Consider the following 13,097-nt stretch of genomic DNA (forward strand, 5'->3'; position numbering starts at 1 on the left):
ATTGGAAAAGTGTCGACATGTTAGCCGGTTTAATAGTAAACAATGTACAATCAAACTGGTTTGTTTAATGTTATTTTTTTAACAAACACGTTCTCGCCCCTCATACATCAGCTAGTTGTAGATTAAAACGGGTTATATTGTAATGTTTGGCAAACCTGACCGCTGCGCCGACGAAAGGCTTTGGACGAATGGAAAAAAACCACTTAGCACAACACGAAAAACGCGCACTGCACTGCTGAGATCGCACTTACACCTCCGGAGACACTTTACAAACGTGTAATACAGGAATGAAACACTAAAACCACAGTGATACGCGACATTACGACAAAAGGGTACGCACCTTACTCTTAGTAATAATGTGTGTAGCGAGTTTTACAACAGCGAAATTCCCCGTGCCAATCGTTTTCTCCAGCTCGTAATTGCCAACACACACGAGCTGGTCTATCGGGAAGTGTTTGCTTTTGTGCATTGGCTTCATATTGCTGGCCATTTCGTGAGAAACTTGAAGTAATTCGCTCAGCCTCACATTACCCACCGAGCGAAATTCGTCTACTGGCGCTAGTTCGCGCCGACTGCCGCAATGGCGCCACTGTCACTCACGTCATTCGCTTTGGGATGTTCATGTGCGCCCCTCGATGTTTCATTAACAAAAACTATTTTATTTATATTAAATTCACATTTTCACGCGCGACACTGAACGAAAACACAATGATTTTAACTGGCCATCACGATGATGCAGCCACGAATGTCAAACAGGTGTTGACAGACGCTGTTATCAGTGTTTCTCTTATCAATACGTAGGGATTCAATTGAACAACACAGGCTCATGAAAATAAGAACTCGATTCACAACCTTTACGCGACTCGCGCTGTCTCGCTCTATGTAATTCATGTGTCCAACGTTAGAAAGAAATAGGTAGAGAGATCTCCGTCAGGCGGGAGGCCGCGTGACGTCATTAGGCCCGGCTGACGTCACACGCGGCAATTTCAAACGACGGAGACGGTGTGGGGTGGACGTCAGTAGAAAATATCGATTTTTCTTATCGCTAAGTGCAACTTTTACTTAAAAAACGCTATAATATCTCACGATAGACACTGACAAAACGTCTGTTTAGCTAAACTATGATATCTCTGAAAGAAATTCAATGCGCAATATCATTTATGAATGTTCATTCAACTGAATCTGTATTATAATGAAACATTGATTCATGCTCTCTCGTTAGAGCGAAGTTTTTCATCTTAGGCTACAGTCAAGCATGAATCTACTTAATGGCAATACGTTTTTTGTAATAGAAATCAGTAGAAATGTCTCGTTTTTGCTTAGAGAACGCCTTTTAAAATTCAAGGTCTTGTGTTATCGACGTTATATGTATTGCGTAGTAGATATGATCTATTAGATTATGTATTCGGGAGGAGATAACTGAGTCTCTATAATACAGGCGCCATTCATTCATTGATGCCCTTATCTGAGCCAGAATCTGTATCGATTATATGAAAATTGTTAATAGCGCCATCTATTGCCCAAATAATGTAAACTGTGGGAAAATTTTCCAACATGGCGTTTGTTCTATTTTAATAGAGACATCTGTGAGAGTTTGAGTGAACTACAAAGGATGCTGTTTTGCTAATTTTTCTGTATAATAATTTCGGATTTTAGTGGATATTTAAGAAGTACTCCTTTATTATTTTGTAAAAAAATAAGTGTCTGGTGCTTTTCCTTATGTAATTGACGGACAAAGTGCGAAATTTTCTTTTGAGGTATCTACACCCTCTATCATAGGACTGAAATGAAACAACGCTTGCTTTGTTTTGTGTCGTGTGAATGGTTACCGGATGTCCAATTACCTCCTCCCCAATCCCTCAAACTCCTAACCCCCGAAAGGCACTTATAACGCCTCTGGTGTTTCAGGTGTCAGCTTACACCATCAAAAGATTTCTCCATTGATCGCAATTACAACCGCCAAGTATTTATGTGTCGGGCAAAGAACTAATATTTTTTCGAAAAATCTCTTAGTCACACAGCCTGGAAACGTGCCCAAATTGCATGAACAGTATATGTTTACCGGAGCTGCGGACTACCTAGCGGTTTACCGGGGCTCCGGCTCGAAAAGCAGGAGTAGGAATGGAGTGGTTTTTAGTCAGTAAGAATTTGACTCGCCCAAGGCGAGAGAAGTCAAAGAAAGAAATGGGAATGTAAAGTGTTTCGTTATAAAATAAAACTCATTGGTTTAGAATTAAAATTTATTGTTTACAGTAAATATTAGTTGGGAGGAAGATTTGACGAATACATTCCCTACTCGACTGGAGCGCCGTCTGCGGCATCAGGTGCCTGCAAAAAAAAACAACAAAATCAAAATCAAAGTCAAAATTATTTATTTCAAATAGACCAGGAAGGCACTTTTGAATGTCAAAGCAAATATTACAATATTAAAAAAAAAAATGTCAGTCTGTCGGTCAGTCCTCTAGTTGCTCTATTTGCTCGTTCCAAAGTGTAGATTCCTATGGAGAAGAACGAGCAACAAACTCCATAGGTTACTCTTTTTCAATCAGATTCACAATACAATTCTTGGTTAGAATAGATAAATAGATTTTCGTACATAAACATCATCAGTAGTTTTTATAATGTATCTTACTAATATTATAAATGCGAAAGTAATATTGTAAAAGCGACCATATATGGATAGATGAATGGATGATTGTATGTATGTATGGATGTTTGTATGTAAGTAAGTAGGTAGGTATGTTGGTTTGTTTGTTTCTCTCCACACAAAACTGCTGGGGCTTTAGTAGGAGTTTGCTGCGTTGAAAGAAAACGAAACGAGAGCGCGTTCCAATAAATTAACCAACCAATCAGAGCGTCGAACGCGCACTCGTTTCAATGTAGTTAAACGTAAAACAAACTCGTACTGAGACCTCTGGACGGGTCTAAATAAAAAACTTTAGTACCTTTAATATGAGTTCGCTTTAAGTTGTATTTGTATGTAACTGTTATTTTCATTGTGAAATATTGCTGTATTTATGTTGGTGACACTAAATAAATAAATAAGTTTATTAACGTAAAGCAAAAGGGTATATAGGTCGCTTCCAATCTCACGATGTGTAGTCATTAGGGGAGGACTGTGGGGGGCAGTGGACAGTACGTGGCTGATTGCCTGATCACTACATAGTATAAAACAAAGTCGCTTTCTCTGTCCCTATGTCCCTTTGTACGCTTAAATCTTTAAAACTACGCAACGGATTTTGATGCGGTTTTTTTAATAGATAGAGTGATTCAAGAGGAAGGTTTATACACTCGGCGTCACAAAAATCGCACCTCTTTAAAAGTTCCCTTCATAGTCATTTTAACCCTATTAATCAATGGCAGACATATGACTGTAAGGTATCATTGGAAAGGCAATTCATTTAAGTTTAAGAATAAATCAATGGATTTGGTTTTTTGTTTACCAGGGAATAAAAAAAGCAAGCAAATGCAAATGGTTAAAAAGTTACATTTTATTTTATCAGCAATAAACAACTTAAAACCTAGTGTTACCCTCCCTAGCCCTGATGACTGCTTCCATGCTTTCTCTCATGGACCATTGCACCAATGCACCCATGCGAAGCTGGGGCGGGTCGCTAGTGATGAATAAACCAAGGTATACCGTGGTGTCCGGATGCTATGCGGTGAGCAGGTCTGGCGCGGCGCCGGCCAGCAGGTCCGCGGCGCCGGCGACAGCGACACACCAGGCGTCGAGGCGCGCCGCCAGCGCCGCCGCCCCCGCGCGGGGCAGAGCCCTAGGACGCACCCAGCCTATGTGCGCCGTGCTGTTCACCTGGAGAGACAGTAAGTGTGGTTGATCAAATAATCTATACTATCTATACTAATATTATAAAGCTGAAGAGTTTGTTTGAACGCGCTAATCTCCGGAACTACTGGTCCGATTTGAATAATTCTTTTTGTGTTGAATAGTGCATTTATCGAGGAAGGCTATAGGCTATAAAACATCACGCTATGACCAATAGGAGCCGAGCAGAGCGGGTGAAACCGCGGGGAAGTAGCTAGTTTAATATACAATGTGAGAGGCGTGGGACTTCTAACCCATTAAGGCTGAGTACTACATCTAATTTTATCGACAAAAAAAATAATATGAGAGGTTGAACCCCCAATTGAAAATATTGAAAAATAGCGTTAGATGTCTCACCTCTATCACATTGTATAGGTAAGAAAATAAAGATTAATGCAGTACAGAGACAGTCATTTTTGGTAAACAGTTAAACAGGGTGACTGATAGAGATAAATGATAAATGATAAATGATATTTATTTCTGTAAATAGATTATAAAATAACACTTTTACACGTCAATATTTCAAATAGCTAGATGAGGCCGGCATTTCCTATCCGACTACTCTGAGAAGAAATGCCGAAACAAACTCAGAGGTCATAGTCTCTTTTAAAGTCCAGACAAAATCAATTAAAGATGTCGGAGAACCGTGCAAGTTTATTCTGTAGTGGTCTTTTGAGGAAAGAACCACAGCAGTTTGAGCGGACCTGTTCAGATGGCAGCACGCATGTGTCAGTTTACAATGAGCTCAGCTGACGGCTGTTGCTGAATGATCCGACGAACAATACCTACCAAAAGAACATTTGGGTAGGCCACACAAATGCTCACACTGTCAGAATATAATTAACTAAAAGTGAAATGACTAGGCAAACTCTCGCACGGTCCTCAAACTAACAATTTTAAAAATAATATGTGAAAACAAAAAAAATATCGAATGATATTAATGTATATCATGTCAAATTGTATAAAAATGTAACTTGTGTTACAAACATGTCAACATGACCTGTGTGGACATTATAGCGGCTCACTCCCAAGCCTGACTATCATCTAAGTAGTCTTTAATTTTATAAAAAGCTTTACTATACAGTTTTTCTTTAATAACATTTTTAAATTTATTCAGGCTCAAACTTTGAATATCGCTGGGAATTTTATTGTAAAAGCGTATGCATTGACATCTGAACGAACCACTTATTTTCTTAAGTCTAGTAGTGGGAACAATATATTTGTTTTTACTTCTAGTGTTTATATTATGTATATCACAATACTTTTTGAATAAATTAATGTTTTTGTGAGCATACACTACATTTTCATAAATGTATTGAGAAGGAACAGTCAATATATTAATTTCTTTAAATAGTTCCCTAAGAGAGTGCCTCGGACTAAGATTATAAATTGATCGAATGGCTCTTTTCTGCAGCACAAAGACAGACTGAATGTCAGCAGCATTTCCCCACAGGAGGATACCATATGACATGATACTATGAAAATAACTAAAGTATACTAATCGCGCTGTATTTACATCGGTCAAATTTCTAATTTTTTTAACGGCATATGCTGCAGAGCTGAGTCTTTTCGACAACTTATCTACGTGTGGAGCCCACTGTAGCTTAGCGTCCAGAGTTATACCTAAAAAGACAGAGAATGCTGACATTAGGGTGCTTTTCCCCCCAGAGTTGTGCTATGTAGCTATGCTATGTAATAGCTAAACTGTGAAACTATGTGACCGTTTCCACTGATACTAAACTATGTAGCTGTGCGAGTGAGATGCGCAGCTCGAGTATACAATGTAAACACGTACTTTGCCCGAGTATTGCTAGACTTTTTCACAGCTTAGCTATCGAAAATTCTTTAAAATTTCTCAGTAGTAGCACGGAGTCTGGAATTGTCCCCAGTATATGGCAATAGGCTCACCCTCTATTACATGGGACTTACAACACGAATAGTGGAAAGTGAGTGTACATTGTACAGTGGCATTACGTGCCGTAATGTGCAACCTATTCTTTCGGAGATAAAAGACGTGCCTTTTTTATAATTATCCCTGCCACTAGACAAACGAAAAAGTAATAAATTTAGTATATCTCACGAAAGTTACAATAATTGATTATTATACAACGTGTAACAAAAAGGGGGTATACACATCAAGTGCACGGTTTCTAGATAACATAACAAACTATACGGGAAGGGTTTTTTAAACTCATGTTTGCATGGAACGAAGTTATGAATTTTTCAATACATAAGATACATGAAATCCTACATTTGGAAATGAAATCATTACATCACTTGCAAGAAATCAGCTGATCGGTGTCAGTGCAAGTGCACTCAATGTACTTAAATAAAATCAAAACCCTTACTCCTGGTATTTCTTAGAATAAATGAAAAAAGGGTTCCGGATATTTATTTTTCGTAACATTTTTTTTTCTTCGTAAAAATTGTTTTAAGAAGAAAGGTTTTCATAAAAAACAAAGAATATCTGGGCTTTACGTGATACAAAGAGATACCATTTTTTTTTTGTTTTACTTGGATAAGATGGTCTCAAACAAATGAGTGAAGTAATCTACCTTTGCAAGTTTTTCTCATTAAGACTAAACTAACTTGCTGAGCTTTTCGTGAACTTCTGTCAATCTCTGTCTCCTATCTCTCTGTTGTGGGTACCTCCTACTCTTACCTACTTTACCTAGTCTTAATGAGAAAAACATGCAAAAGTACCAGGAACCCATAAGAAACTAGAATTGTTATTACATACATTGAAGACGTTACGAAAAAGGGTTTCATATCATAATATTGTGTTCAACTGAACCCTAAATATCAATTCTATGCAAGTTATGTGTGTCCTAGTACAAAAAACTCTCAGTGGGTTCCGTTCTTGAATATTTTTTTAATAAACGTTTTTACTTGGAGGCGTTTAGAGAGATTGACAGAATTTAAAAAAAAACTCAGCAAATTAGCTTAGTCTTAATGAGAAAAACATGTAAAAATACTAGGAACCCATAAGAAACGAGAATCGTTATTACAATAATTGAAGACGCTACGAAAAAGGATTTCATATAGTAATATTTGAACCCTAAACATCAATTCTAAGCAAATTATGTGTCTCCTAGTACAAATAAACTCACAGGGGGTTCCGTTCTTCATTTTAATTAAATTATCGACAGAATTTACAGATAGATAGAAAAATTTTCACGAAAAACTCAGCAGCTTAGTTTAGTTAACATGCAAAAGTACTAGGAATCCATAAGAAACGAGAATTGTCATTACATAAATTGGAAAACGGTTGCGCACTCACAGATCCCTAATTTCATATTAAATACGATAAAATCTTGTTTCCCAGTCGCACGCGTTGCTTGAGTGTATTATGTGAGAGAGATGGAAATGTTGTCATCGTCTGTTGGCTACTTTCTTTGGATGTCTCCTCTCTCTCTGTACATAGGAATTGTCATTGAGGATGTGGGACTCGCTCCGAAAGAAACCGATTTAAAGAAAATACGATTTATCGTTCTTGGTTCGATGTATTTCATAATAGTTAAAAGTACACTGAAAAATCAAATATTATTTGTAACTACATTAGTTACTTGTAAACTAAGGCTAAGTTGTTAACTTTTTCAGGGCTAATAAGAGCCTGTAGTCAAATTCGACGTTCATTTCTAAAATACGTATTTGATTAAATTAATAGATAAAACACACATGTTGTATTTTAATTGGCTACTATTCAATGCATTTATTTACAGTGGAATACATAGAAATATCATTCCTAATCTAATTTACATTACCGATTCAATAATAATGTGAACCGATTCAAAATAGGTATCAACCTTTTTGGTTCGCGGGAAGAAGATCTCAGATCGCCAGCCCTAGTTGTCAGGGTTGACATAATATTGTCATCATGAACGTCTCAGTCATCTCAGTATTTCGGAAAAATATTAGAATTTTAATTTTACGAAAAAATATTATCAATTTCTTTAATGTGGAGTTGAATTATCTTTCGTTGGTATTATAACAGTGTTTGTAAGAGAGAAGATTTAACGCACGTAGCATTCAGAAGGTGTTTGTTATTGTTGTGATTGTGATTGAGATTTGTTTTACAAGCTAGCAAAAGTGTGTTGTGTATTCACGATAGTCACGCCGAACCATATCTTTAAAAATGTAAGTTAAATAAATTTTTCATTTTAATGTTCAGGCAAATTTTAGCTTACAGGTACTAGGCAAACAAAGCGTCTAATGTACCTACGCACGCACCGTCGCCGCACGAATCAAAATTAGGTAGATAGGTACTAGGCGATCAGATTTACAGAAGAAATGTCTCGACCCCTGTAGTGTTGTGACACGTTTGTATGATTTAAAATCAAGAATCATACGACATCAAGAATTTGGTACCAATTTTTTTTTTAACGAATTTTAGGCTGAAACTTTGTGTAGAGATTCTATTAAACCTGTATTCTTCAGTGCTTCTTGATGTATATGGGTATTTTGTTACACCCTGTATAAAATTTTTCCCAAAACCGCAATAACATACCTGATCAATATGTCCCCTGATGAGTTTCTCTGCGAGCGCCTTCATGACAAGCAGCTCCACCTCGTCAATGGGCACCCTGGCCTCGCGGGCTATCTCCGCGAACGTCAGCTTGCGCTGCGCTGATGTGCGGTTGAACGCCATCTGAAAATGGGGATGATGAAAATTAAAAATCTATTTAGTCCGTCAGTTAGGTAACACCTATAAACACCCGCAATCCGCAATTTGTGGCTGTTCCACATTAAATTCTTATATAATTTTATTTAAGTGTGGGAGAACCATGCTTCGGCACTGCTGGGCCGGCTCGACCGGAGTGATACCACGAGCAGTACACCGACGTGAAACAACTTGCGTTGTGTGAGTGATTACCGGAGGTCCAATTACCCCCTTCCCAATCCCAGATTCCTAACCCCCAAAAGGCTTGTAACACCTCTGATGTTTTAAATGTTCATGAGCGGCGGCGATTGATTACCATCAGGTGATCCGTCTGTTCGTTTACCGGCTTATACCATATAAAAGAAAACCTTTTTTATTCGGACATGACAAAATCTAAGCTATCATTGCGTTCTTTCTCCACTTCTGCTTGTCTATTTGCTAGGTGGCAATGGCCTCCTCCAATCTTCTCTATTCCACTCTTCGTTATTCCCGTGATTTGTCTGATGTCGTCCCACCTATTTTGTGGCCTTTCTCTTTCCAATCCATGGATAATTCTTATTAACAGTATACCAATTTACACAAACTTCACACTAACAATACATTCGATTTTTCGGGAGCCACCGAGTCAACACCTCCTGAGGACGCTCCGTGGAGGAGCGAAACATATGTCGAGTGGTATATTGCATGTTATGTGTGTGTTTTTATGTTGCACCTCTGCTGCATGAGCATTTTATTGCGGGCGGGAGGGCGGTGCTGCACGCCGCATGTTAAAAAATACATGTATAAGTGGAATTAAAAAAACTAAAAATCGAGTGTATTGTTAGTGTAGCATGTCTTTCAGCAGAGTAACAGTAAACAAACTACACAGCCTACCTCCATCAAACACAAGATAGCGATCTTCTGCCTCAGTTGTCTGTCGGTCCGCGCTAGGTCCGGGTGGTGGGCGGAGGCCCTGACTTTCTCGAAGAGTGCCACGTCTCCGGAAGCCACCGCCTTCACCAGCTCACAGGCCCACGCGTCCGGAGTGCCTTGCAGGGATTCCAGGATTGGGTGAGCTAGCTGCGGAGGTGGACAGAGTCATTATTATAAGGAACTAAGGGTGATAGGTGTGATTTTTTATGAGTAAATTTGTTGTATGTACGTAACATGAATGGGGCCGTTGGTAGAGAGTGCTCCAGACGGTATATCGATCAGATCGGCGATATATCAAAGAAGATCCAAATTAAAAGTACCATTAACCGTTAGACGGATATATAGACCAAATTGGCGATATATTAAAGAAGGGACAAATTAAAAGTAGGTACCCTTAACCGACGAGCATGCATGAAAAGACTGATGACTGTTGATGAAGCGAAAGAGGTATGTGAGAGTCGTAGCAATTGGCCTTCCATTGTCTCTGCCTACCCCCATGGGAGACAGGCTATGGAAGTAGTTGTATGTGTACCTATAATAGTTTTATTTTTGTTGTTGTTTCTATTATAAGAATGGCTGTTGTTTAAGATTATTATTATCTAGTGAAAAGGTACAAAACACAATTTGCTTAGCTTTATTTAATCCCTGGTTTCGAAAGACAGCAGTATTCTTTAACATAATTATTTTAAATTATAGTCAATAGTAAATAGTAGTTTTTCAAACTTCAATATTTTAAAATCGGTCTTTTTAGTCTAACAAAATAATTTTACAAAATACTGATTTTGCTAAGATCGTTTTTGAGACTGAAAACTGATTTTTGCTAAAATCGTTTTAGAAACTTAAAAGTTAGTGAATTTGACAAGTCTTAAAATATTGTATCATACTAACCAGCTCCCCTAGATCATAAACATTAGGTGCGATGACAGCGGCGAGCGCGAGTCGCAGTGCGGTGGCGCGGCGCTCCTCCGGCGCTAGGCCTGCGCCCCCGCCCGCGCAGCCCACGTAGCGGAGCGCTGAGCGGTAGTACTTCGCCATCGGGCCTCGGACTCTGTGGGAACATTGTTGAGTTAAAGTTTTTGGTAATTTAGTGACTGGTACACAGCTAAAGCTGCATTGAAGGTATAAAGATGTTTGTTCGACCGGAGTGATACCATGGTCCAACAGAAAACCGAAGGCCACCAATCTGACCAATCCCAGATTCCCCAACAACCATTAATTTTTTTAACCCACAAAAGGCACAGCACACAAAAGGCCAGCGCACTTGTAACACCTCTGATGTTACAGTCAAGTGTCCATGGGCAGCGGCTATTGCTTACCATCGGGTGATCCGTCTGCTCGTTTACCAGTTACAAGAAAAAAACATAAGGAAAATCTAAGTACCTGTAGTACTCAGAAGCGAGCTTATAAAATCTGCCGTGCACTGGAGTGACTCCATCAGCATCCTCGAGGCTGCCCTCCAGCTGTTCGATGATCTTCTCCGTGGCATCCAGGTCATTCAGCTGTTCTAGGTATATCTGGCCTTGGAGGACCTGGAATTTCACGTTGTGGTTATTTTAAACTGTCATGAGCGAGTTGAAAGTTGTGGGTATGCTGTTGAACCCAGTTTCTGCCATTCATGTTCATAATTTGTTCATGCACCATGTAATTTAATAGGTACACAATTACATAAAGCTGAAAAGTTTGTTTGTTTGAATGTGTCAACTTACAGAAACACTTTCGTTTTTCAAAATTCTTTAATCACTAAAACATCATGTTTCAGCTTACACAAGCCAAGCAGAGCTGGTGAAAAAGCATAGTAGTAGTAGTCATAGTAGTATGTAGTTTTTTAGTGAATTATTGAATAATTTTAACTTTCAGTTCCAAGATGAGAAGTGATACTTTTTTTTTTTTAATGGGACAAGCCCACCATAACCTCCCATACCGCTGCAACTCCTGTGCACCAGGATCTACAGTAGATACAAACATGAAAACACCGGAACACTTAAGTCCGGCGCGTCCCAGGGAATTGAATGACTGTCTTGGATCCCACAATGAAACAAATCAGAAGATGTTATTAGAGGAGAAGAAAGAAGAAATTTAGAAATATTGCTTGGAAAAATTGGTCACTCACCTTGCAGAGTGCGAGAGCTTCATCGTTAGCCTTGACTTTGCCCTCAATTTTCTCCAGGAAGGCGATGGCTTCCTTCTTGTTGGTGTACTGCTTCACCACATGCGCTATGATCTCCACCAGGGACAGCGGGTTTATTCTGGAAGGAGGAAGAGGAATATGAGTATTGGAGAGAGAATGTCTTTCAAACATGTGTTTTTCACACCTTAGACGCCATGTCGGACAACACTGTCCGACACTAGTGGAGTTCAATAGCCTTTAACAGTTTTTTGTTGGCGGTGTTAAGCAAGTTCCTAGTCGGGCTTGAAACTTTTCATTTTCATGAAAATATATTTTATTCTGATATTTAATTGAACAGATTTTCAGTGTCTGATTTAGACAAAGAGACCATAATCAACATTCAACAGCTATTCTGAAGACAAAGACTAACTCTAAGATATCAAAAAGTAAATAGATTAGAAAATAGACATAAAACTTAGTCAAATACTTACTTATTTTCAAAATAACTAACAAAATTGGCGTATAAAGTGATCAGGTTGTCTCCAGTCTGCATGGTGGGCTTCTCCACCAACTCCTGGATCTTCAAGGTAAGCTGGTGCCATAATCTGGAACAAATTTTAAGGTTTGAGAGTACTATTTGCAAGTCACTTTTATTTTGATGAAATATCTACAAAAATAGGTGAATTAAAGTGTCGTAACCTTGTTATATGGAGAGGTAGATAGTATTAACGTTAGTTAATCCGTAATTTTAGACAATTTAGCTGAATTTACTACAAGAAAACCGTGATTGAAGTAACTTCACAGAGTGATGAAGATAGATGCCGCGTATCTCATGTAAAATGTAAAGTATCGTGATTTATTCATTGTTAATGAGTTAATAACGAGAATCGGGTGATAGGGAAGTTAAAGAATTAGAGTTAGAGTAACTATTTTGACCTGAATTCATAATAAAACAGTTCGAATTTGTTCGAACTAAGGACAATGACACGGTGACTTTTCAACTTTCGATATTACAGTAAAATGATAGGTAAGATAGTGTAATACTTACTTTTTGTTGTATAGTTCTTCTAATTTAAGCCATTCTGCAGACAACTCGGGGTGAGTTGTCTGTTTTCTTGCAATAAAATCGTTTAATTCAACGTTATAAAACTTCACGCCAGTCGCCATGTTTCAGATTTACTTGTAATGATATGAAGTTAGTCGCGGATTGCGATTTTGTTGTCAAGTTTTCTGGTTCAGGCAAAGGAATTCGTATTCTGCCTAATTGAAGTTAGCTAGTTGTGCTGCCATCTAGTGTTGAGTAGTAGTAAGTGGAGTAGCAATAAAGTTACAGCTATTCGATAGTAGATGGCGTTATAGGACTATAAGTAGGTAGAATAAGTTCATGAATTACATTTTCTTATTTTTATGTTTCTTTTTATTAGAACTTAAGGTTAGCTATGCTTAATGATATCAGCCAAATTCAATACATAGTAATTTATTTGAGCACTCCGGGTCTGGGTGTTATGTGTACCTATGTGAACTTGTATGTTTGTAAACGCACTCGCGACACAGGAGAAAATCCTAGTGTGGGGCAACGTTTAAAAAAGTAATTA

The 13,097-nt window shown here is 38.3% G+C and overlaps 2 protein-coding genes across 5 annotated transcripts in view; both read right to left on the bottom strand.

The window, feature by feature from the left end:
- LOC118280259 (mucin-17) overlaps positions 1-812 on the bottom strand; it is a 48,406-nt gene extending 47,594 nt beyond the window's left edge. Inside the window, exon 1 of one of the 3 annotated variants that reach the window (XM_050701747.1) lies at positions 341-812. In XM_050701747.1, coding sequence (XP_050557704.1) covers positions 341-490 — 150 coding nt within the window. In that variant the 5' untranslated portion in view covers positions 491-812. The remainder of the gene's footprint in view (positions 1-340) is intronic. The other 2 variants (XM_050701746.1, XM_050701767.1) reach the window with 2 other exon arrangements.
- Positions 813-2,228: 1,416 nt separating this feature from the next.
- On the bottom strand, positions 2,229-12,718 carry LOC118280467 (26S proteasome non-ATPase regulatory subunit 13). Of its 2 annotated transcripts, none has more exons than XM_035600511.2 (9): positions 12,551-12,718; positions 11,994-12,107; positions 11,506-11,641; positions 10,776-10,924; positions 10,284-10,443; positions 9,357-9,542; positions 8,331-8,471; positions 3,641-3,811; positions 2,229-2,328 (listed from the first exon to the last, which is right to left on the bottom strand). In XM_035600511.2, the coding sequence occupies exons 1-8, from the start codon at positions 12,667-12,669 to the stop codon at positions 3,656-3,658; spliced, it is 1,161 nt and encodes a 386-aa protein (XP_035456404.1). In that variant the 5' UTR covers positions 12,670-12,718; the 3' UTR covers positions 2,229-2,328; positions 3,641-3,655. The 2 variants fall into 2 exon arrangements, with proteins under 2 accessions (XP_035456404.1, XP_035456405.1); XM_035600512.2 differs by having other exon boundaries at positions 3,631-3,811.
- Positions 12,719-13,097: the final 379 nt, after the last annotated feature.

Source organism: Spodoptera frugiperda, chromosome 21 (genome assembly GCF_023101765.2).
Source record: "Spodoptera frugiperda isolate SF20-4 chromosome 21, AGI-APGP_CSIRO_Sfru_2.0, whole genome shotgun sequence".
In the NCBI taxonomy this organism is placed as follows: domain Eukaryota; kingdom Metazoa; phylum Arthropoda; class Insecta; order Lepidoptera; family Noctuidae; genus Spodoptera; species Spodoptera frugiperda.